The sequence below is a fragment of the Panicum virgatum genome, chromosome 6N (genome assembly GCF_016808335.1).
Source record: "Panicum virgatum strain AP13 chromosome 6N, P.virgatum_v5, whole genome shotgun sequence".
NCBI classification, from domain to species: domain Eukaryota; kingdom Viridiplantae; phylum Streptophyta; class Magnoliopsida; order Poales; family Poaceae; genus Panicum; species Panicum virgatum.
The window spans coordinates 18123790-18149999 of NC_053150.1; the positions used below are offsets into that span (position 1 = coordinate 18123790).

The 26210-nt window shown below is 48.6% G+C and overlaps 1 protein-coding gene across 2 annotated transcripts; it reads right to left on the reverse strand.

Annotated features, from left to right (window-relative positions):
• Nucleotides 1-5566: 5566 nt before the first annotated feature.
• LOC120679228 (afadin- and alpha-actinin-binding protein-like) lies at nucleotides 5567-11380 on the reverse strand. 2 transcript variants are annotated; one of them, XM_039960766.1, is made up of 15 exons: nucleotides 11213-11380; nucleotides 11081-11127; nucleotides 10862-10976; nucleotides 10291-10388; nucleotides 8569-8665; nucleotides 8407-8496; nucleotides 8219-8281; nucleotides 8057-8134; nucleotides 7898-7963; nucleotides 7749-7826; nucleotides 6888-6998; nucleotides 6622-6699; nucleotides 6397-6516; nucleotides 6168-6211; nucleotides 5567-6086 (listed from the first exon to the last, which is right to left on the reverse strand). In XM_039960766.1, the coding sequence occupies exons 1-15, from the start codon at nucleotides 11240-11242 to the stop codon at nucleotides 6032-6034; spliced, it is 1170 nt and encodes a 389-aa protein (XP_039816700.1). In that variant the 5' UTR covers nucleotides 11243-11380; the 3' UTR covers nucleotides 5567-6031. The 2 variants fall into 2 exon arrangements, with proteins under 2 accessions (XP_039816700.1, XP_039816701.1); XM_039960767.1 differs by having other exon boundaries at nucleotides 5595-6080.
• Nucleotides 11381-26210: the final 14830 nt, after the last annotated feature.

A 26210-nucleotide genomic window follows, 5' to 3' on the forward strand; every position in this document is an offset into this window, starting at 1 on the left:
GGTTTCTGATTTATTTTTACCCGACTTACAAAATACCATCATGCTATACAGTGCCTCAATTTACGTAAGAGAATGAAACCCAAGCCGGTGAAAAACACCCAAACACGTCCATAGTTTTTAAACGAACTTACTGTGCTTTTATAATATTTGAATAGAATAAAAAGAAAGCAATACTCCCTAATTGGAAACATATCAAGTGCAAACCAACATTTCCGTGCAAACTCCAATCTAAATCACCGGATCAACATTCAAGGGGCATGGGGAATTGGATAATTTTACAATTAACCGCCCACTATTGAATTGGGTAATCACAATGTTGCACATCCCCCTCCCACTCCCTTAGATTAGAGTTTGCATGATTTGCACGGAAAAGTTGGTTTGCACCTGATATGTTTCCTCCCTAATTTCTCTAACAAATATAGCTTACCTCCAACATATAAGTTGATGATATGCAGCTGTGAAAAGAAAAAAATTAGCGAGTGTGGTAAACCATTCTCCCTCCATCTAATTTTGATCGTCGTCTGAAGAAATAGAAGTTCAAAATTAATCATCACCAAAGAGTGCGGAGGCCCGGTTTTGTCTCGGCTTCATCAGTTGGCATGCATAGTAAATATAAAGGTATACCATCTTAGAGCAAGAATAGAGATTTTAATAGAAAGATATCCTCCAACAACTTCTCTAAATGGTTATCTAAATGTAGTCATCCCACATTCCGTATTTGTCGCTAAAGATAGATAATGAAAATTATTTTTCTAAAGTGTATTCAAGATATTAAAAAGTTGTACATATACAAAGCAATTTTTATGTAGAAAGCTCTCCAAATGATAATTTAGAAAATGAAATTTTGAAAGATTCTTGGAAATGGTCTAACCAACTATGCAGACGATCGGTCGTCGCGTGATTACGTATGTGGCCCGGTGATCAATCTCGTGTGCGCTCTCATGATTAAAAAAAAAAGTTGACAATTATTGGATTGCTGAACGGGGCTGCGTTCCTTGGTCTCGGTGCCAAGACCTAATGCAATGATCAGAGATGGATGGAGTACAATTGTACAAAGGAATGCAGCAAACCATCCCGATTATCAAAAGATCAGTGCAATAATTTAACATCTTTATAACAAGTTAGAACAGTTTGAATTTTGACTAAAGTTATACAGAAGATAATAACAAGTACGATAAAAAATAATTATGATTAGATGAGTTATAGAATATATATTTGTAGTAAATTTATTTAAAGATATTATCTGTAACACACTAATTTAAATTTCAGCATTTAATAATAAATTTAATTGGCTTTATTTAAATTTCTAAGGTTTATTGTGTTTAGTATGGCATATAATCCCTTTTTGTCCTTCAAGTAATTAAAATTTTATCTAGGTTTAAATCTTGTTGTTGCATTCATGCTGAAGCATAGTTTTTAATTGAGTGAGTGTGGTTTGAATTCAAACTTGTATTTGAATTCAAACATATTTGTTTGTTTTAGAAATAGAATAGAAAAGGAAAAGAGGACCCAGCCCAAACCCAAAACAAGAAAAATCAAAACCAAACCCAGCCCGCTCCCCTATTCCTCTGTTCCCGGACAACCTAACAGGCCGGCCCAAACCCCGCTTGGGGCCCAGCTTGCCTCCTCCCGCGCTCCGCCCAGCGCCGCACGACGCGCTAGCTCGGCCCAAGCGCGCGGCCCAGCGCTCCGCTCTCCGCTCGTCCGCGCCCCGCTCGGCCCGCTCTCGCCCGCGTCGCCTTCCCCTCACTGCCAGGCCGGACCCACGGGTCAGGGCCATCTCCTTCCCCGCGCCCTCCGCTCGCACAGCAACCACGCACAACAAACCGGCCGTGATCCCCGGCCGCGATCCCCGCATCCCTTCCTCCCTATCCCGCTCGCCGAGATCCTCGGTCCGGGCTCTTTAAACCGCCCCGTAATCTCCTGCTCCCTACCCCACACACCAGCATCGCCCTAACCTAGCCGCCGCCTTGCCCCTGCCCAGAGCAGAGCACCTCGCCGCGGCCACGCCACTCCGCCGCACCGGAGCCCCGGCCAACCCGCGCAGGGGCATCGCCACGACGCCAGCAACCCTCCTGAGGCCTTTGCCTCGGCCCTAGCCCCGTGCTGTGCCAGAATTTCGCCGGACGTCTCTCCGGTAAGTTTTCCCCCGCCCGCTCCATTACTCACCGCCGGTGGCCTTTGGCCCGCCCTGACCCATCATCTAAACTTGTAGCACGACCCCGCAACGATCCGCGAGATCCAGAGGTCAGGGGACCCCTGCAGTACCCTCCTTCAACCCGGACCGCGAAGCTCCGCCCGCGACCCGCCGCCAGACTCGACGCCGTCGACCCTAAGCGCCGTCCCAACCTGACCCAAACCTCGGTGAGCACCGCCCCGTTGCCCGCTATCTTTTGCGCTAAGTTAATTCGGCCGTGTGCCACCCTAGCTACTGGCACGACATGCCCTGGCGCTCCGCCGCCGCGCACGCCATGGCTCCGCCATGGCGGATGCCCCTCACCGCTGCACGGCCTCGCGCTGGCCTTGCCTAGACCTATGTTGGCTTTGCGCGCGCACTAGCACCCTTTGGCACCCAAACCTGAGCCCAGCACGGCACGAAGACCGCACGCCGGCGGTGTCTGCCATGCAGTTTCCGCCCCGTCCATCGATTCCACCTCGACAGACCTTCCCGAGCCCAGCTGAATGCCCAGGTGCTTCACGCGTGCCGTATAGGTGCTTCCACACCCCAGCTTCGCTCGAATCCGCCCCGAGAAGGCCGAGTTCGGCCTTCTCCGGCGCAACGCTGCCGCGGGAGCACGTCTCCGGCGACCCAGTGCCGCCGCCCCGCGCTCCCTTCACCCTGGGCCCCCCGATCTGGAGGCAACGACCCCGATTAGATCTAGAGCCCATCAAACCCGAGCCGTGTGATCGCGATCTAACGGCCCAGATCTAAACATACCGGTTCTTCCTGGTATTTTTGCTAAAGAGCCCTCCAACTTCCTTGCAATTAACCCGCGGTCCATGTCTGTGTAAAGATATTTCTGTCCAGGTCCTAATCTTTACACCTAAGCCCCTGAGGTTTTCCAGTTTTTAACCCGCGGTCCACCCAGCTATCGCCCCAGGTTTTTTTGCGAGCTAGCCCTTGGCTCTAATGTTTAAATACGTTTTAGCCCTCGGTTTTGCCCAAAAACCCCCTGGAACTCCAATTTTCTTACAAATAGGTCCCTGGAACTTGTTTTTGGCTTAGATTTTGCGTTTTAGCTCCGTTTTAGGCGTTCTTTATGCCCACGCGATCGTTGTAACGCGTAGAATAGTTTTAGACTAGTTTAGTGTGCTGTTTTTATGTATTGATGTACTGTTTCTTAGCCTTTGTTAGTGTTTGCTTGTATGCTTATTGTTGTGTATTATTTTCTGGCCATGTGTTCATAAGTAGACGTTGAGCTACCGGAGGAGACCCAATACCAGTACCCGGAGCAGCCGTCTTTCGACCAGTTTGAGTAGCAGCAGGAGCAGTACGAGGAAGGCAAGTATAACATGAACAACACCTATCACTTTAAATACATTTTCATACTGTATTTTAATACTGTATGCCTATAAGGACCTTCCTAGCCACTTTATATCCCTTATATATGTCCTTTGGGTTGCATTTTGGTTAGTTGTGCTAGGTGCCGCGCTATAACACATAATGGTCCTTTTTAATTAATTTGATTAATGGTATATGCAACTTAATTCTGAGAGTGGCCCTCTGTGTTGGCTTGAGTGGCTCACGTCTCGTTAAAATATGTTTTGTTAGAAACATGGTTTAGGGGGCCAGCACGGTGCTTACTGCTGGGTTGGCCACTCTCCATAAGGACCGGTTCATAGAGCGACAACCTGGGACAACAGCGCTACCACAAGACTGGAATGTGACGGTCTTGGCGTAATAATTAGGTCTTTTTGGTTTGGAGTAACTTACCTGCGGGGCAACGGTGGTAAGCTTCTATGTCCCTCGTACTGAGTGGCCTCGTCTGTGGTATTCTTGACGCCCACTAGACCTGCTCCATAGTCGCCGATCCAACCCTCGCGGTTATTCCTTACCAACGAGATTCTTTGTAAAGGCCTCGTAGTGAGTTTGCTAGCCATCTCACCTAAGGAAGTGTGATGAACAACTAGCGTAGCTCACGACTTGTGGGTAAAGATGTGCAACCTCTGCAGAGTGTAAAACTGGTATACTAGCCGTGCTCACGGTCATGAGCGGCACAGATCCTCCTTTTGATTAGTAGGGTTATCTCCTTCCGACGAGGGGGGTGCCTCTCGGGGTTACCTTGGTGGTTTCGGTTTGGTTCTCAGTAGTAACATGATTAATTTTGATTAATTACTATGTAACTGGGTTTATAGTAATTCATCAACTTGTAGTAAATAGCTTTAATAAAATTTTGCCAAGACTTAAAAGCTAATGCAGTCAGTCAGCCAACCTAGAGCCTCATAGTTTATATTATACTTGTTGAGTACAAGTTGTGTACTCACTCTTGCCTCTTCTCTACTTTTTCCTCTTGGATACGCTACTGCTGCTCAGTTCCTGCCGACGCGAGGGAGTTCGCTCAGCGCTACCAGGACTACAAGGACTTCTAGGCGTTCGTCTCCCAGTCGATGTCCCTGTGGCGCCCTGCTCAGCTTCGGAGAGTTTTTATTGTATTTGTACTTCACTTTCGCTGTATCAGATATTTTTGTCATTAATGTAATAAATAACATTCGTACTCGCTTTATTATATCTTTCTATGTGATATGTGCTGTGATATACTGTTCATTCTGTTGTATATACGTGTGACTTGATCCTGGCACGTATATGATTGCTCGATTTATGTCCTTTTATAAACCGGGTGTTACATTATCATTAATACTATTTAGTATAAATTTGGTCAAATTTGAACTAATTTTTACTGGTACAGAACCCATAGTTATATTTTTTTTCCTGGACCGAGGAAGTATTGGACAATAGGAATCGAGTGATGAAAGGAAGACGACGAAGCACATGTAACATCTTAAGAAATAGCAACGTGGAGAACAGTGTGTTTTTTTCTAGCCACTGAATTGCAGAGACAAATATCTATTTTCCATCTGTCACCGGCCTCTCTCTATCTCCTACCTCTTTCCTCTCGCCTCGTTGATCTACCGCGAAAATGATTTAACGACGTTAGCCCTCTCGACGAAAAATCACAACATTTTCTTTTTTCTCGAAATTAAATCCAATTGCGCGGTCGCACGAGGCCGAGTCAGCTTTCCTCGTGGGTGGATCTGGATCTGAAGAACGTGATGCGTGCAAGCAACCAAGGGCCAGATCCGTGCCCGATTCTCCCAGTTCCACGCCCATCCCAAAGCCAATTCAGCACCGGCAATTCCCAAGGACAGAAGGCTCTACGTTCCCCAGGTCCCAAGCAAAGCGTAGGGCGTTCGTAGCCACACGTGTGTCGTGCCACGGTTGTGACGTTCCATGGTTTTCTGGCACCTGCGCGTCTGGAACTGTACAGTGGACGCAGACGCATCGACATTGCTACGAACACGACGCGGCTGGCCCGGGCTCGGCACAGAATCTTTTCAAGATCAATAATGTTCCAGTAACAAGCATCAACTTGCACTCAAGCAAAGATTCAGCCCCTATTTCGATCCAATGGTAACTGCACCATGCCGCAAACCAGATTGTGCCATAGCAGCGACAGTTGACAGCCTGCTGCAGTCCACATTCTGTAGACTAGCCATGGCTAATTGCATGTACAACGTTGCTAACATGGCATGCCAACAACACTCCTGTAAGCCACGTCCAATGGGTGCATTTCTTCCAGGGATGTAACTATGTGTAAGGTAGCTACACTGCCATAATTCAAACGGTAGGATTACAATTACACTTACGCTACACGTAACTAGTAGAGGTGAACCAGGTTAGCCATGCACCGGAGGAGATGCTCCTGGACATCATACTGCATCGACGGCGCCTAGACTCAGGCTACCATGCCAGGAAGACGTTATCCTGCAACATACTACCTGAGCGCTTACTAAAAAAGAGGTCTTGCCATTTTCACACCTCGGCAGACGCCTCTCGCTCGCCATCCAGACCACTATGCCTCCTGCCGCTGCGAGGGAATCCATAAATTGAAGGGTCCAGTTGGAGGGAACAGAATAGAACCAGCTAAAACAAGACATTATCAAATCACCTTGGCTTATCAGACTTGGTGAAGTGCTTGGACATGATGGAGGCCTGCACATTTAGTTCTTAAATGTAAGGTTATTCATGACAACTGTACGCAGTTAAAGCATACACAACAGCATTATGCATGCCAACTATAAACAGGATTCCATGCAGTTTAGTGTTGGCAATTACCATGCGAGAGATCTACTGTCATTCAGAAGTGGGTAAGGAAAAATATAAAAAAGAGCGCAAACCTGCTCTTGAATGATGCTCCTTGCTTCAACCAGCTGAGCTTCGAGTTCAAGCTCACGCTCGGTAGCCTCAGAGGTCACTTCAGCACCTTTTTGAGCATCTTGAAGTTGCGTCATTCGTGCCTGGTAGCAATAGGAAATGGACACCATGATTTAATGAAAACAAGTATGCATCCTGAAACAAAAATTGTAAGATGGAGATATAAATCTTAATCCAGTTCCTCCTACCTTGATTGAAGCCATTTTTGTGCGCAAACTCTCTTCTATCTGGTCTCTTGCCATGTGAAATGGCAGGTCAAAGACATCCTGACATGTGAAAACAAAAAGGAATCAAAGAGTGAGCATGTGACTCTAACTAAACAAAAGTTATCTGGCATAAGTAAAGAAAAAGTGTGATTTGATACATGGCAGAGAGCCAGGTGAGTTCAAAAGGAAACAAAAAAGGATGGAGAAACCAACAGTTAAAGACGTAATGAAAATCATTCATATTATACCGTCTTGCCACCTAGCGGGGACTGAGGAGACCCTGCCTCTTTTCTTCCATTGGCAGCAACGGTAGGCTGTGATGATCCATTCGGAGCATTGAGGAACTCACGCATGTCCATCTGAGGTAAAACATTGTCACTTGGGTCAACACACTGTTCAATATTTATAATTAGGAATCTAGCCTATTTGTACTCCTTCAACTATCCTTACAGTTTAATTTTCATCCATCTTTCCAAACTGTTCAATTCTCATCCCCCGGTTTGTTTCAGATAGATTTTGCACACGATAGTTGAGGGACGAAAAAGAATGTGGCACTGATGACTCCTAATGTTACCGTGGTTTTTTGGACCATCAAATAATGGCATTACAGAATTTGTACATGAGAAACTATAAACTGTTACTTATTGTTCCAGGCATCCAATGAATTAAGCATAATACCAGAGATTATCGCGGTGTAACAGTTAGAGCGTTGAACTCCAAGGGTCGATGAAACCCCTGTTGCCGGCCCAGGTTCTAATCTTGGTACCAGCTTCTTTAAGACAAAGTTAGAGGGGTGTCTCTCTTTCTGGTCGAGTGTTTTTTATGAATTAAGCATAAATGTCTTAAGGAAAATTTCTAGAAAATTGAAGAATATTATGCGCACTATAAAAGCAACAATGACATGGAAGTAGTGTTTTAAAGGTGACAAGACGACCCAAGGCGAGCTGGGTACGCCTGGATGCCTAGGCAACAAAGCGTGGCTGTTGGCTAAGGCGAGCTGGGTCCACCTGGATGTCTAGGCGATGCCTTTAGAACTACGATGGAACCATGTTACAAACATATTACATACAAAAGCAGGAAACTAAATTGAAATATGGCATTGCTTTTACCTGCATTGAACGCAATAGTGCCCGTAAATCAGCATTCTCCTGCATCAGTTCTTGCTTTTTCACTTCATATGCATCAACCTGGATATGCAATCAAGTAATTTAGAATATATTCAATCCGGCTTAAGTTTCAAAAATGCATTACTCCTTACAATCATTTTGTAATAATCGTTGTCATTCTTTTTTCCATTCCAAGTTCCACGTTGCCGTCCTTCTTTCTGTTGAAGTTGGAGTACAAATAAACATAAGACTGAAATACAAAATAAAAATAAGAATACATATTATAACAACCAAGAAGATTCATAAGCAACCTGCAACAAGTTCATTATTTCCATTCCAGAACGGGAGGACTCCTTTTTCTTCTCCATTAATACCTGGTTAAGCTTCTCCTGCAAATCAGACAAAGCTGCTTTCAGTACAATTACTATGCTGTCTCTGTTACAACATCACCTTTTAAAGATACAAATACTTGCCTGCAATTTTATGTATTCCTTCTCTTTCTTCTTCATTTCATGGATTTGCTGGGTGCGTACTTGCTTGCAAAAGAATAATAGCACAGTACAGGTTCATGTCATCTCATCACCAAACATTGATGCAATTCTCTTCATCGTAAACTAGGGTGATCTTCGAAGGAAAGTAAGAAAATAAGTCAGAATCTAACCTGATTTCCTATAACCATTTTCTGAAATTCATCACGTTCTTGCTGCAGCTTATCAATCTGAGATTTCAAGGCTGCAGTGTTTTTCGCCTCCTGGTAATTGAAAAGAATTTAGAATCCCAAGAATGGCGAAGAATCCAAAGAGAAATTGATGAAAGAACGAACTGTTCGAGTAAGTGTGGCTAGCTCCCGATCTTTGGCTGCTAATTGAGCATCCATTCTTTCAATCTTGGCTTCCAGACGTGAAATATCCGACTGCATACTGAAAGTTGTGTAACATTAGTTACAGAACCATTAGCCACATAAGGTGACACAGCATTAGGCAAATATTCGTCACTTGCATTTATGTTGCCACCTAATTGAATGGCATGAATGTATAATGGAATAAAGCAGACAACAGACTTTCGTTCATTTACTCCAAAAGCTGACAATATTCTGGTGGAAATTGTCCAAATGTTGCAATCAACTGCATTAGCCTCCTTACCTAACTGATATACTCCCCAGTGTTTAAAGGCAGTAAGGCGAGGCGAGGCGAGCTGGGTATGCCTGGACGCCTAGGCAACAAGGCGTCACTGTAACCTAATGCAAGCTGGGTCCGCCTGGATGCCTAGGCTTCTGATTTTTTATTACATAAATGGCCTTGTAATACACTGCTGTGAAGGAATAGGCTCTGGGCAAATAGTACCATGCAGGTGCAACTAATGATGACAAATAGAACAGATCATTTGGTTGTTAGGTCCACCTAATTACAAGGTAGACATATTTAAAACTTTCAGCAGGTTATATCAGACAAATAGGAGATGTTAGCAATAAAATTACAATATCAACAGGATTGTAGAGGAGAGACAATAGAGATTTAATGGTACAGTAGGAATCATTGTTAAAAGGAAAAAAAAGGAAGGGAGATGATTAAGGAGAAATGGTGTACTATAGGTTGTGATAGGGTTGGCTCATGGCAGAAAGTGGTAATGTCGAGAAAAGTAAATCTATGGTGCGTGATGTCAAGGACAACAGTACATAATTGCCTGATCTAGTTTTGATTCAAAGGAAGAATTGCACTGTGAAAACAAAACTTTACAGGCAAGCAAAATCAAGATTCAACACGGCTATAAACACAAACAGCAAGTACTAACCTAATGCTAGCTTAAGTCAAATTTATGCAATAAAGTTAAGCCTCATTTTACTATGCCTGAGATATAAGTATTAGTTGGTTCAGTAGGAAAACAAAAAAGGAACTAACACTGAGTACAAAAAAAATGGTGAAGAAAACTGCACTTGAAAAATTTGAGGAAATGTGTTATTTCTTAGCAGAGTGGATAAAAAAACTTCAATTTCTCAGGACTTTCCTCTCAGTCTATACTACAAGAAAAAAACTTTGGTTAGAATTGATGTCAACCAGTTCTCCTGGACCAGGCAGATTTCAGGTTTTATAACATGGGCCTAAAACCCATACTCTTACTGTTAAATGATACTCCCACAGTTCCACTGTTTTTAAATACATGACATTTAGGACAAGATATTAGCTTGTCCTAAACGCTGTATATTAAGCTATTAGCTTGAACTAAATGTCATTATATTAAGCTATTAGCTAACATCATAGATTTAAAAACGTACGGAGTACAATTAAGTGATTCAACCAACCATCATCATCATGTCCAAGGTCAAGAAAACAAACATGAATGAGAACAATAATGTCATGTGAGAGGCACAATCAGCATCTATCACTACCAACCAGTACTATGTCTTGTGATGCAGAAGCAGTACTATGTCTCTCACTAATCAGTGCTACCTTCCAGATCTGGTGAGCAATTCATAACTAACCTAACTAAGAACATCCTAATTACAACATGAAAAATCAATGGAAGAAATGATTAGCGCAAGGCTCACCGCTGCCGCAGATCATTTGTAGACTCCCTGAACTCAATGTCCCTCTGGCGCTGCTGCAGCAATGCGTAGATGCAGTTGCATGTTCTTGCAATCGAGATCTGCACAAACCCAAAGAAGTGTGGTATGTTTAGAGAACAGGCTCATGGGAGAAGTTGCTCTAATCTGCCTCTCTACCTCCACGCCCAGAACCACATTATTTTTGGGAAAAAGTATATAATTGACCAAAAAAATAGTGAAACAACATAAGGTTCGACAATAACTCAGCATCCCCTCCTGTTGCATAAAAAAAACGTTCCACAATAACATGTCCACAAGAACAAATTGTTGGAGAAGCATGTCCCAAACCCAAAAACATAAGCATGAAAATACTGGCAAAAATTAAAATTAGAAGAATAATAAGCGGTTATCTAGCAAAATGGACAGAGACGAAAAAACAGAGCAATCACGCATTAGCCTAGGGAATTTGTCCAAAAAAACACCATGAGAAAACCAGTAAACCCACGCAACCGAAACAACCGCGTAGGCGTGAAGCATCATCGGGCGGGGGCTGCCAGAGGGAGGCGGAGCTGACCGGATCGGTGGCGAAGAGGTCGAGCGAGGCCGGGAATCCGAAGGTGACGAGCGTCTGGTTGAGGTACCGGGCGCAGTGCTCCAGGTTCCCCGCATTCGCGAACGCGCCCCCGTCGCTGCACGAACAGGGCGCGCCACCATCAGAATTCAGAACCAAGCCGGCCACCTCGAACCCCGGAGAGAATAGACAGAGGAGGAGAGAGGCCGCGACGGCGCTCACCTCATGCCGGCGTGCGACGCCGGCGCCTGCAGCTGCTGCGACGAGGCCTGCATTGAGGAGGAGGATGTCAGTCGCCTCGGCGGCGAATGGGAGGACGGCGGATCTGGGGTCCGGGGGTGGCTAGGGTTTTACCCGGAGGTCGAAGCGCGCCGACGAGGACATCCGCGGCGAGCGCGAGCGAGAGGGGGAGAGATCTGGGAGTTGATGGGTGGATTGGCGACGCCGACGACGAGCAGGGGGGTGGAGAGAGTGATTTGAAATGGTAGGGTGGGGAAGATGGAGGGGGAAGGACGGGGGGGCGGTCTGCCGGGCTTGGAAGGGCAGGCCGGCAACGGTAAAGGTGGGGCCGTGGTGTCAGTGACGGCGAGAATGGGAGATCTGGGCTGGGCTGATGGGGGGCCACCGGCCATTGATAGGGTGGGGTAGGAGCACGTGACATGTGGCGGGCTGGGTGGGTGATAGCCTGATAGGGGCGCGATTGACTATTTCGCTTAGGGCAAAGTTCCAGCTCGCCGACATTGTTTTTCCTATTATAGAGAATCGAATTGGTGGGTACCACAATTAGGGGCACCTTAATCTAGGAACAAAATCGCTCTCAAACACAAAACACAATCAGGCACACAGTGCATACCACCTTGCTAGGCTCTACAACCACAGCAAGCCTAGGTCTACCGTCTTCCTCCGATCCGAAGGGAAAGAAGACTCAACGGCTCCAACTCTCCTACAACACCCAAAGTCCTTTCCAAGACCCAAAGAAGCCCAGTCCTCACTCAGCCTATGGCCCACCTCCGCGGTACGGCCCATCCGAGGCCTCCCTCTAACCCGCGGAGCGACCTCTGTCTCGCTCGAGGCCTCCCCGCCGAGGCCCTCGACAGTGCATCACACCTCCGCCTCACTCGAGGGTAGCGGGTCTGCCCTCGTGAAAGCAGACGAACTCCGCCTCGCTCAAGGCCACCCCTCGGCTGACGAAACTAGTAACCCATCTGCTCACCTGCCCGTCGGACAAGGGCATTAAATGCCAACCACTCCACCGCAGAACGCGGGCCGGACGGCGTCAGGCCACCATGCCGCACAGAGGTTGTGACCGGGTCCCGTCCGCCAACTCCGATCACTGCTCTGCCATCCCCAGCACTGCAGCGGCACAGTGGAACCTGCGACGCTCCGTGCAGACTTGCCCGGCACTGCTCCTGCCACTGTGCTGCCTACTCCGCATACTTTCTCCACTGCGGAACTCTCGGACGGCATGGGCGCGACCCTCGAACGCGGTCCGGACCTTGACCGGAGCAAGACCCCGCCGGCAGGACCCTCGACGCTCTGCCACGTCACGTCTGGAGGACGGTACCCTCCACAGCAATCGCCACGACACCCACTGGAGCCACAAGGATGCCAGTGCGATCTCCGCGAGGTCAGGACGCCGCCCAGGACAACTGCTACGCCTGGCGCCATGATCTCCAGTACCGCACAGTGTACTTTCTACAGTAAACGTCCATTGCACGCCCCCGATTCGGGGAGAAGATGATGACTTTATAACCCCCAGTGCTTGTACACCGCTCCTCCTTGTGTGTATAAAAGGAGGAGGCAGGCCTCTCATCCGGACAACGAACACACGATCTCACATGCTCATACGATCAACTCATCCCGCAACACACACACCCGCTCCCCGGAGTACGATATTGGCACTCGCCTCAATCATCTAGCAGAGACTTGGGAGCTTTCCTCCCTCTCTCGCCTCGCTTGTACCCCCTACTACAAGCACTTCGGTGTAAGATAGTGCAGTGCACTCGCACACTCTTGCTGGACGTACGGCCCCGCGGCCAGAACCAGGATAAATCCGTGCATTACTGTGTTGCCTCTTGAATCAACCATCTAGGGTTAGGGACCGCGCAGCATCATCACTAGTTGGTGCCGGGCCGCCGGGTCTGGACACCGACAGTTGGCGCGACAGGTAGGGGGACTGCACTGCGTGATTTCTTCATTCCCTCTTGTTCCCTAGATGGAAGACGGGCCACGCCTGCTCCCGGCAGGCACGGTGCTCCGGTTCGGGAGCCTCGACTTCGTCGCGACTGGCAACGGTTACGACATGGAGCTCCTCCCGGCCGGGGCCAACCCCAACACTCCGACTCCACCGCCCCAGCCCAGGAGGCACTCGGGCCAGCGCACGCGACAAGCACGCATGGAGCGGCCCGCCTGGCCACCCCCACGTGGGTCAAGGTCGGCGCGTCGCAACCTGCAGCCGCGGCGGGGGATGTCGCTGCACCACCACTGCCGCCAAGTGTAGCCTCGGTACCTCCCAAGGAGGGCGCGACTGCGCCATCGCCCTTTCCCTTCGGGATGCGCAACGCTGCTACGACGTACTCCTCGTCGGTCAGCACCAACATGAGCGCGTACGAGGATCTGCCGGGTCATCACCTCCTCTCGATCCGCAACCTCATCGCGTCATCACCCGATGACTCCTACCCCGACACCGCGGGCATGATTGCCGACGACATCAACTTCTTTATGGACAACTTCACGGCCCCAGAGTGGGACTACTCCAGGGTCCGTGACCTCGATGCTTTCCGGTCGTTTCAGCTCGCAGCGGACTACTGCCTCACCTGCTCCGAGGACTCCAGTAAGAGGGATTACGATCCCACTCGGGAGTGCTTCATGGTCGAGCTGGCGAACGAGGCTATCGATGACGCACCGAACGATGACGAAAACAACGAGGAGCCCCCACCAACAAAGCAAACGGTGGTGCCTGCCGCGAACCCAGTTGCATCGGCAGGCTCGGCGGCGCGACAGGCACAGTTGGCGCAACTCAAAGAGCTCGAGACCAGGCTCGATGAGGAGCGTCGGCAGACCCGACTTCTGCGTACCGCGCTCGAGCAAGAGCGCACCGCACGCGGTGCGCATGCTCGGGCGGCGGGACATGTCACCCAGGAGCGGATCCTGGCCGACGACGACGTCGACAACCCGCTGGAACTGAAAAGGGCCAGCCAGAAACTTATCACCGTGGCTTACCTACTCCAAGCCATGCCCGAGCCCTCTATGCCTGCGGGTCGCAACCTGCACAACGAGGCGCGAGCACTCATCGAGCTAGCTGCTATGCAGCAGGATGAGAGCTCCGCGTCTCGCTTGCGTTTAGCAGCCTCGGCAAAGGCCGGTGGAACTACACCGCAGGGCCACGAAGCCTCGGTGCACCCTCCACCGGGAGGACGGGGCAAGGCAGCCACGCGCAGGCACGCCGATGACAGCGACGCCCGCAACATCATCAACGGGAAGAGGTACAACCCTCGACATGGAGGGCGGATCGACCCCGAGCATGACAGGGGTGTATCACCGGAGCCTCCGGGCACCCGTGTGTTCAGCCGGGAGATCCGTACTGCTCCATTTCCCCACGCTTTCGCCAACACACTACCCTCGTCAAATACATGGGACAGACAGACCCCGCGCTTTGGCTCAACGACTACCGCCTGGCATGCCAGCTGGGCGGAGCGATGGACAATGCCGTGATCATCCGCAACCTTCCTCTGCACCTAGCGGACTCTACGCGGATGTGGCTCGAACACCTCCCCGCGAATCAGATCCACGATTGGGCTGACCTAGTCAAGATCTTTATGGGTAACTTCCAGGGCACTTACACGTGCCCCGGGAACGCCTGGGATCTCCGAGGGTGCCGGCAGAAGTCCAACGACCCCTTGCGCGACTACATCTGGCGCTTCTCCAAGCAGTGCACCGAGCTGCCCAATGTCACCAACGTCGAGGTCATTAATGCCTTCCTCGAGGGCATGACATGCAGGAATCTGGTGCACAAGCTTGCGCGAAGCTGCCCCACCAACACCAACGAGCTGTTCGATGCTGCCAGCAACTTCACTTCCGGCGAGGAGGCAGTCGGTGCCATCTTCGATGGCAAGACGAGCAAGCGCAAGGACGACGCGCCCGCAGAGGGCAGCAGCGACAAGATGAAGACCCCCGCCAAGAAATAAAAGCAGGGGAAGAAAGGAAAGAAGCCAGCCCCACCGAACCAGCGCGGACTGGGGCAAGCGGAGGACTCCGACAAGGCCTTCGTTGCTTCTCCGGACCACAAAGGCCCCCGAGGCCCCCCTCGGGGCGGTGGCGGCCTATTCGATGACATGCTCAAGAAGTCGTGCCCTTACCACAAGGGCTCGGTCAACCACACCCTCGAGCAATGCGAGATGCTCTGCATGTACTACAACCGCATCGCGCATCGCGATGAGGATAAGAAGAAGGATGCGGACGACAAGGGTGGCGACAGTGAGTTCCCCTCGGTGGAGAATGCCTTCTTCATCTTCGGAGGGCCCACGGCGAACATGACCTCTCAATAGTGCAAGCGCGAGCGCCGAGAAGTTTTCTCCGTCACCAAGGCCACGCATTCCTACCTCGACTGGTCGGAGAACACCATCTCCTTCGGCCGTGAAGACCACCCCGACTACGTCCCAAACCCGAGGCAGTATCCACTCATTGTGAATCCCATCATCGGCAACTCCCGCTTCTCCAAGGTGCTCATGGACGGAGGCAGTAGCCTCAACATCATGTACGCCCACACCTTGGAGCTCATGGGGATTGGCTTGGACAAACTCCGCCCCAGCAAGTCGCCGTTCCACAGCATTGCGCCGGGGAAGCGAGTCCAACCCCTCGGCCAGATCGACTTGCCCGTCTGCTTCAGCACGACAGCCAACTTCCGCAAGGAGGTGCTCACCTTCGAGGTGGTGGGGTTTCGGGGGGCATACCATGCCATTCTTGGGCGTCCGTGCTACGCCAAGTTCATGGCGATCCCCAACTACACCTACCTTAAGATGAAGATGCCGGGCCCGAAGGGTGTCATCACCATCGGTTCCTCATTCGAGCACGCCTACGAGTGCGACGTCGAGTGCGTCGAGCATGCCAAGGCCCTGGCGGTGGATGAGGCCCTCGCCGCACAGTTGAAGAACATGGCAGACGAGGCCATGGACTCCAAGCAGCGGCACGCGGGCAACTTCGAGTCCGCCGAAGGTGCCAAGGACATCCCCCTTGACCCCAAGACTCCCGATGGCAATGTGCTGAAGATCAGCGCTACCCTCGACAGCAAATAGGAAGTGGTGCTCGTCGACTTCCACCATGTCAATGCCGATATCTTTGCGTGGAGCCCCTCGGACATGTCAGGCTTTTCGAGGGAGGTCGCCGAGTACTCCCTTGATATCCTGCCAAACTCCAAGCCGGTCAAGCAACGCCTGCGATGCTTCGACGAGCTCAAGCGATGGGTGATCGGCGAGGAGGTGCACAAGCTTTTGGAGGCCGGATTCATCAAGGAGGTATTCCACCTCGAGTGGCAAGGTAACCCTGTACTAGTTAAGAAAAAGAATGGGAAGTGGAGGATGTGTGTAGATTATACTAGTCTAAATAAAGCATGTCCTAAAGTTTTTTTTCCTTTGCCATGTATCGATCAAATCGTTGATTCAACTGCGGGATGCAAACTTTTATCCTTTCTCGATGCATATTCTGGTTACCATCAAATCAAAATGAAAGAGTCCGACCAGCTCGCGACTTCTTTTATCACCCCCTTCGGCATGTACTGCTACGTCACGATGCCCTTTGGCCTTAGAAACACCGGAGCTATGTACCAGCGATGTATGCTCCACATGTTTAAGAATCATATAGGGCGAACCGTAGAGGCATATGTTGACGACATCGTCATGAAATCCAGGAAGGCAGACGACCTGGTAGCCGATCTCAGGATCGCGTCCGATTGTCTTAGGGCCAATGGGGTAAAGCTCAACCCCGAGAAGTGCGTGTTCGGAGTCCTTGTTGGCATTTCTTAGCGTCATCACTAGGAGTGGTTAGTTCCTAGCAATGGCGCTTCGAAAATGCTGGTGTGGTATGTCTTAACGTTTACAGAAGGATCCGCAAGCGCACGGATATACCGTTCTAGCGTTTCACCCAGAAGTATTCAGGGTATCGTTATTTATATTTTCCCAAGGGATGGCTAGGTTGTGTAAAGTGTATTTACTTAGTTGCATAACCATGACACGTATGAGTAAGATGAAGACCACTTACTATACAGGGGTAAGTGATATATAAAGGATAATCAGGGGTAATGTGACACACACAGAACAGCCAACTCTCAAGAATAAAAAATAAACAAGTAATCTTAAGGTTAGTGGGAGGATAGGCAAAGATTTCTAGTATACTATTCGTGTTAGTAGATAAGTTACGTTAGCCACATTGCTTAGAGCTACAGGTGCCAGGAAATTAGGGACATCGGGGAGAATGACCCGCACTGGAGAACATCCAGTCTCGTTTCATTTTTGCATGAACTCCTGCACCGTGCCCGAACGTCGGGGAGTACGCTAACCGAGAAGCAGCTACCCGGTGACCGACATGGCTGTCACCACCTGCGGTCTACCCCAGTCACACCGTGGAGCACCGTCATATCCGAAGGATCCCGCATACCCGGGCACCATGCCCGCATATGAGGTCACTACCCTAGCACCCCCGGGTCGCCCACCCTTCGGATGGACAGGTAAGATGCTATGGCAAGCCCGAAAGCACAATGAATCGATATCCTTACCCAGATCATCTGGTCTAAGCATGCAACTAGAATAACTTGGTAAAGCACAGATCAAGGCTAAACAAGCTACGAACATAGCAAGATAACCAAGAACGAACTCTGAATGAATGGCATAAAGAAAGTCGGAATACAAAGCCATACCAGAGGCCGAGGATTGCTCGCCGACCCCGAGGACGATTGGATTCGCTAAGGAGATGAAGTACTAGCCTAGCTCCACTACCCTAAGGAGTACAAGTCACAAGGGAGTGTAGAGAGAGAGATAGAGGCCTTCAAGTGGTGTGTGTGAGAGAGAGTGGTGGGAGGCCCTTTATATAGTGCTTGAGGTCGGTTCCCGCCATCTCCTTGTATGGAAACATCGTCAACCGCCTTCAGGAGGATAGGATCAAGCTTCCCGCCAAATCTCAGCCTCGGAGGCTGCCAGGTGGGGTCGGCCGACCCCCGCCCCCCCTTGGCGCCAATTCCCACTGACCTTTGCTGGTTCACTGCTTGGTGGGTCCTGATGTCAGATGGTCAGTGCCGGGGCTTGGTTGGTCGGTTTGGTCTGGTTTGTGGGCCTCCTTTTCTCATGTTACGCAGGACACGATCGTCTGTGACTTATGTCTGCGTATTCGTCGTGTTTTCGTCTTATTCCGGACTTGTGCTCCTGAAATCATAAATTCTCAAAAACAACTGTGGAGCTAGGTTAGTGATACAAATATGCGAGTAAGAGGTATAGTTTTCCTTCTTAAATGAGTATAGTTGACAGTCATATTTCGCACTTAACGACCGTCAACAACACCCCCAAGCTAGCCTTTTACTTCCCTGAGCAAAACAAGGCGCTCGTTGTTGATCAGGAGTTGCTACAATGTTGAATTTCCAACTCATACTTAGGCACAACCGAATGCTTCTTACCTTGATTTTGAATAAGTTTGCCTTTTGTTCTTACCTCTTACCTTACTCCTGTGGAGCTTATAGCTTCACCTCATCTTTGGCAGTTGAGAGTCAGAACGGTATAGTAGAGTGCTCATATTTCTTTCTCTTTAGCTCAACCGTCAATCCGGAGGTTTTGTAAAGTTTTTCAAAAGAAATTTATAAAGTTTCTCAGAAGATCTCTCGGATCGCTCAATGTGTATGATTCCTTACCAAGGCCTTTTATTTTGCCTTTCTTCCTCAACCTATCTCTAATGGCTGTTTTTGTGGAGCTGTAGGTATGGAGGATTTGAAGGCATACCTGCTTCTCATATTTTGCTAAGTCAAAGACCGGATCCAAAGGAGAAACAAGTCATAGACCTTGATCAAGATGTGCAAGTGTGTGGATATTTTTGGTGGATGGTGTATGAACTCCTTTGTATGCACCATCTCTCTCTTTTTCTTTCTTTTTGGATAAGGGGCTATCTTTTCTTCTTTTTTTTGACATGCCTAAGCATGTGGCATACCTTCTTTGGGTATGCATCTTTTTTTTTTGACATGCCGAAGCATGTGGCATACCTTCTTTGGGTATGCCTCTTTTATGTTTCTTTTTGCATAGCCCCATACCCTTGGCATATTTTTGAGAGAGAGTGGTGTCATACATAGACATAAAGTTTTATTTTGTGGATGGATATGTGCTTACTTCTAGTGTAGAAGCATAGCATGTGGTGGAAACGTGTATGTGATCTTGATCATGGGAGTATGAAATGAATCTCACTAAGGGTCACAACAATTTGACAAAACTCAATGAGATAGCCGGTTGCATATGTGGAAGGTTTTGAAATGAAAAACAACATATGGCTTTGGGTAGGAATTTTCATATCATCGAGGAACTTTATTATATTTTTGCGTTTTCAAAAATTAAATACTCCGAATGTCAAGTATCACATAAGAGAAGATCATAGCGACTCTACTTAACCATATCATAGATCACAACAACTTAGATTTGGATCATACTTTTTGCTACCCATAAGTTTCAAGTTTAAGGTTTGAACAATTTAAGCCACCAAACCCAAAACTAGGTAGAGCATTAAGTTGTAACTAAGCATATGAAGGAAACTAACAGAGCAACTATTCATCATCTCAACAAGGAAAACTTACACCATGCTTACTACACATATTAAAAGAAAATATTTTTGGTGTTTTCTAGGTTTTGCAAAATTTTTATTTGTTTTTAGTTATGCAAATTTTTATGGATTTTTTGATTTTACAATTTTTTATGAGTTTCATGCAAAGTTATGAAAGCAGTAAAGAGAAATGATACAAGTTACCTCTCGTGGGGGTCCTCTCCCAAGCTAGCTTTAGGCTCACTACGGCTGGTCGGGATTGAAACCCGTTGAAAGCCCTTGTTTGGTTTTGGTAATTGAGTGACAACTTAGGTGGACTAATAAGCGTTTATGTTGAGATACACAGGAGATTAGTCCACACAAAGACACTAGTATGAGCAACGTGTGCCATGGAGGAGAAATGGCTAAAGGTTGATGCTATGCTCATATAGTGTGATCGAGGAGATCATTGCATATGAGACATGACATGGAGTTATGTGACCAAAGTGGAGAAGATCAAGACAAGGCTTGGCTTGATGGACCGGTTGCAATGGAGAAGGGCAAGTCAAGGCTTTGAAGTGAGGGACCGCGAGGCGGTGAAGCTTGGGCAAGATTTGGCGCCAATGGACCAAGACAACGGTGAAGAGCGAGCAAGGGCAAGATCGATGGACCAAAGAGGTCATGTAATGATATGGAGTGGATCATATCATTCAAGGAAGATCAAGCCAAGTGTTGACTCATGAAGATGATCAAAAGGCTTGATGGAGTTTGGTGCTTGAGTGGCATCAATATTTGGGAAGATGAAATGGAATGCGCAAGGCAAAGGTATGACTTGTAGGGCATTTCATTTCACTGGTCAAAGGTTGTGTAGAGAAGTGCATGACCGGATTTAGGATAGATGGCCGTACTATCAAGAGGGGCAAACTTGTTTGCATATCGGTCATCTAGTGCCACTTGAGCGATCTAACATTGCGATGTTGTTAGGATCGAGTGGCGTGGTGAGATCAAGTGAAAATCCTTTGAAAATGTTTGTGAAATACTAACACACATGCACATGGTGTTGTTCACGTGGTTGTGTTGGCACATTTGCAAAGGAGAAAGAGTTGGAGTTGATGTTGATCAACTTTGGGAAGTAAGAAAGGTTTTTCGGTTTTCTCCGGAAATTAGGTGGTCACTTGGAGTGGAATACTGCTTTGATCCATTGTGTTTTGGATCAAGTATTCAGTTGGGTTGTGTAGCCCTTTGAATTAGCTTTCCATAGAGTCCAAGATCACCTAATTTGGACATCGGAGCTAAGAGTTATGGCTGTTTTACCGAGGTACATTTCTGCTGGAAATAGACCTGCGGACGGTCCACCCTTGGGGGGCGGACGGTCCGCCGTTATCTCGGATAAGCTCGATCAAAACCGTTTTTGGCTCTGTGGGTGGACCAAAATGACCTGCGGACCGTCCGGTCCATGGGGGCGGACGGTCCGCCTTTAAAAGCTGAAACGGGCGCAGAAACTTGGTAGTTCTGTCTTGGGTGTCCAAAATGAACTGCGGACCGTCCGGTCCTTGGGGGCGGACGGTCCGCCTCCTACTGAAATTTCTGGGACAGAAACACTGCGGGTTCTGTGTGTGCTCACCTTTTGAACTGCGGACAGTCCGCCCCTGGGGAGCGGACAGTCCGCCGGTAACTTCCAGATTTAGTCAGAGATGTTTGCAAATCGGTTGGTTCGAAGTTTTGAACCGCGGACAGTCCGCCCCAGGGGCACGGATAGTCCGCCCGGGGCTCTAACGGTCGACTCTGACACATAATCTTTGCAGTTCTAGCCGTTGGTTTTGAATGGCGGACAGTCCGGTTTTTGTGAGGCGGACAGTCCGCGAAAACTCTCTTTTCACGGGATTTGAGTGTAACGGCTAGTTTGGGGCCTCCCTCTATAAATAGAGGGTGTGGCCGGCCATTTGAGGTGGCTGAGCACCTTGGGGACTTGGTGTCCATGTGTGAGAGTGCTTGAGAGCCCTCTACTCACTCTAACTTGATAGTAATCATCCGATCGAGTGAGAGAGCGATTCTAGTGCGATTGCTTTGAGAGATTGCATCGAGTGGCACTAGGTGATCGTGTTGCAAGCCGGTGTGCTTGTTACTCTTGGAGGTTGCCACCTCCTAGATGGCTTGGTGGCAAGAGGCTCCGTTGAAGCCCGCAAGAAGATTGTGCGGTGCTCCGGAGAAGAGATTGTGAGGGGTATTGTGCTCACCCCGCGGGAGCCGCTAAGAGCAACTCTAGTTGAGCGAGACGTGAAGAGCAACAAGTTGGTCCGGCCGGATCATGTGCTAGAGCTCGGTGTGAGCACTCCACGTGGGAGAGTGTGACTTGAGAGTCACCACTAGCAAGAGGATCGGCGGCAATCTTGGAGCTTGTCTCAACGGGGATTAGCTTGGTGGCAACCAAGTGAACCTCGAGATAAAAATCACCGTGTCAATCTTGTCTACTCTTCTCGGTGGTTTGCATTCTCCAAATCACAAGCCTTGTATTTACATTCATCTATATCTTGTGCTTGTGTAGCTAGAAGTAGAGATTCTAGTGTAACTAGTTAGCTTGTGTAGCTTAATTAGTTGCTCTTGCTTAGATTGTGTAGCTAAGCAAGTTGAGCTCTTGGATTTGGATTGTGTATCCTTGTCCTTGAGCATCTAGTGAGCTTAGGTTTGGCTTTGTGCTTTTGCTCATTAAAATTGTGTAGGAGCTCCCCCCGGTTTGTGAAGTACTAGCGCTTAGGCTTGTATGACTTGGCATTAGAATTGTTAGGAGAGCTCTTACTAGCTTGGCACTCCATTTGCTTTGTGTAGGATCTTTTTGGAGGTGCCTTAGAGTTCTAGTTAGAGGGGTGAAGTCTTGGCTAAGCGAATAGTTTCAATTCCGCATAACTATTCACCCCCCCTCTAGTCCGCCATCGCGACCCTACACCCGTCCAGCGGCAGTATGCCCTCCACTCCTCCTGTCGCTGCAACTGCAACTGCTCCACGTCGTGGATTCTTTCGCCAGTGCGACGCTGCCATGCTTGGGTATTGTCGATGTGTTGGTTCAGCATCTCTTATATGTTGTCACCCTGCATCCGCAGCTCACCTAGCTGCTGGGTGATGGCGCCGAAACCTCGGGACAAAGACGTCCGTCTGATGAGGTTCGGGGCTCCACCGGAGCTGGAAGTGGTGGACCGGCGACCTGGTGCCTGCCGTGTCACTCCTCAGTGCTGGCACTGTGCCATGATGAACCACCAGCCTCATGCTGATATGAGTGATGTGGCTGTTGAGGTGGTGGTGTCGGCTCTACCTCTCTTCTGGTCCTGCTTCTTGTCATTCTGCCAGGCAAACCAGAAGATCTATGCCTACGACCCCCTTCTCGTGGAACGAGAGGGATGGTTAGCGAATGGTAATTATACAAATGGAACTCCGCATTGGACAGCAGAATCTCATTTGTATAGCCCAGGTAAAAGAAAATCAAAGAGTCATTCGGGCCTTTTTTGAGTGTGTGACCTTGGATCAAATAAGCCTCGTCGATATACACACGGTCGCCCTCAATGAAAGGAATAAAATTCCCCTCTAAGGCACCGATACGTCTAGCGATACGAGTAATCAAAGAAGTGCACTCAATAGGACCCGTCATCTTGAAATTCAAAAGCCATTGCCTAACCAAAGCTTGCACGAGGGAGATTTTGATCTTATTGACCATGGCATAAAGAATGAGCAACTCATCGTTGCACACGGGTCGGACATTATCTCTTGGAAAGAGAGTGATGGTCAACCACTTGTGCATCAACTGAAGAGTTGGATTATGAATATCGCTGCACCGAGGTGCGAACTTGCCATGGACAACTTGACCCGAAATCCGGCCCTAAAACTCATGACGATTAAAACCTCGGCAAGCTTGGTCCAGAGAAATAGGCCAGCGATTGTTGAAATGGAGGTGGCCGGCAAAAGTTTTCCAAGAAAACAAATACTCTTTCCCGAAAAGTCGAAAGTAAACCCCATTTTCCATCTCCCGAAGAGTGCAAAGAAATTGGATGGTGAGGAGTCGAGAACCATACTCCTCAACGGGAACGAAGTTATCCCATCCAATTTCATGCCAAACGTTAGAGAAGTCTTTGTACATACCTGTTTTGATGAGGTGGTCTGGATCGAATGCTCGGGTGTGGACGACGCTTCTGTTCTTGACGATGGCGTAGCCTTGTCGTTCACGATCATCTCGCAAGTCGAGGTACGGTGCATCTTTCGTGTCAATCTCTATCATCTCGGCTTGCAGTTCGGCTTGCATCTCTTCATATTGTTCTTCCTCTTCGTAGTCCATCGTGCTTAGTGTAGGCTTAGGTTCGGGTGTGTACGTGCTTGAGCCACCCCGAGATCGGGATGAACTTCCACCCGTCATCTTCTTGAATGCGCCGGAGACCTTCCGCCCTATGCCTTTCATGATGGAACAAAAACTCGTGCAACTCGAATACAGGTTACGTTAGTGAAACCGAATTGAATGTTCTTACCCGTGTGTTGCTCCTCTTTTCTTGCAGCAAAGAAATGAGAGAGAGATCTCTTGAATTCAAATATTGAGCAAAAATCTAATGAAAACCCGAGAGTAAAGTTTGAGAGAGTTTGAGAGGGAGTGAGTGAATGAGAGTTGAGTGTGAGAGCTCAACACCCACCCCTCGGCCTCTATTTAAAGGGTGAAGCCCGGGCACAACGGCTAGAAGATGGGCATAACGGCTAGTAGCCGTTAGAGAAAGCTGACATGGGGGAGCTGACAGGTGGGGTCGGCCGACCCTAGGGTTCAGCCGGCCCCCCTGTGCGGCCTCTGGCTGACATCCAGGGCCCAGGTGTCCTCCAACGGCTCTAAGTTTTGAAAACCTGAGTGCCCAGCCAAACTTTGTCTCGAAAGATGTTCAAATTTATTTTTCAAGGGATTTTCATGCTCGAAAATGTTTTTGGATTTTTGTGAAAAACAGAAAAGGTGCTAGAAAAGTTTCTAGCATGTAAGGGTGTTTAAAATTCAAATATGCAGTGGGAAAATCGAAAAAAATCGAGAAAAGCAAAATGATGGAGGGTGAATATGAGATATGTACTGATTTACCTTCGGCAAGGGCTCGTCGTTTAGAGTCTGACGAGCGGGACCTTTCTCCTGTGTTGATTACCATTGCTCGGATCGTCCTGGAGAATTTGAAGAGGATGAGCTTGCAACCTTACGCCACACCTTCTTTGCATGTCTTCTTTTTGATCGGGTGGTCGTAGGTCTTGGTAGTGGGGATTCTGGTGCATCCCAAATTACCTGCCCTTCATCATCCTGTCGGTTAGGATGCGCTTCTCTTCCCTCTGTTTGAATCTGAAGAACATGTTCTCCTTCCCGACACGGAAGTGGATTCTCCTCTTCTCACGTCTATCCTTGCTCTGGCGGCCCTCAGGAATGGTCGCCCAAGAATGAGCTCGATTCCGAGGTCACCTTCTATATCCATGACCACAAAGTCTGCAAGGACGAAGGAGTCTCGCACGCGGACCAGGACATTTTTGGCTATTTCCTCGGGATACCGGATTGTAGAGTCTGCGAGCTGCACACACATGTATGTTGGGGAGAGAGCATGGTATAAGAGTTTCTCTTATATCACCATGGGCATAATGTTGACACTGGCCCCCAGGTCGCAGAGTGCATGCTCATAGTATTGATCGAAGATTGAGCAGCTGATCATGGGGACTCCTGGATCTTCTTGTACTGCTGCTACCAGGCCATCCCAAGTATCATTGTTTGGGGGATTGTATCTGCCTGCATGGTTAGTGCGAGAAGTCTGCCGTGGAAGGTTGCCCCACTCGGTAGACACCATATTTGCAGTTTCAACGGGAGATTCGGGTTGCCCCGGGATCTTCCCATTCTCAGAGACAGGAACAGCAGTAGCAATTTGAGCAAGTTGAGTTTCTATCATTTTGTTGAAACTTAGTTAATTTTTATGAGCAGAAGAAATAGTTTCAACTTTAGCATGTATGCTCTCCAAAATTTTATCGTTGGCAGCAAGCTTTCTGTTTAAAGATTCATTAATTTTAGCTTGGCCAAAGACTAGATCTCTCAAGGAGGGTTGGTTCGAATTAAAATTTGAATTGAAATTTTAGTTATAATTGTTACCTCCTCCTTGGAATGGTGGGCGTGCTTGACCCCACCCCTGGCCTCCTTGTGGACGGAACCCGGTGTTGTTGTTGTTGATGTAGGTTGCGTCTTCACGGGTCTCAGGGCAGTCACTCCCCAAATGTCCACCATCACCACAAACCTCACACATAAGGTACGAGTTCATGGCATGGACGGGAACAGGCATCTGTGGCCGGTTCCCTTCATCAAGCTTTTTTAGTAGGAGGTCCAGCTTGGCGGCAAGCATGTCCGTCTCCCTTGACGGTATGCATTCCGCCCTTGGTTCTAGGCTGGGAACACTCCTCGTTCCAACCCTCGTTGGAGACCATCTTCTTGATTAAGGCCGTAGCCTTGGCAATGGTGAGATTGAGATAGGCTCCTCCATCAGCAGCATCAAAGTGGGCTCTGGATGTAGTCGTTAGCCCGTTGTAGAAGCTTTGGAGCATGAGCCACTCGTCC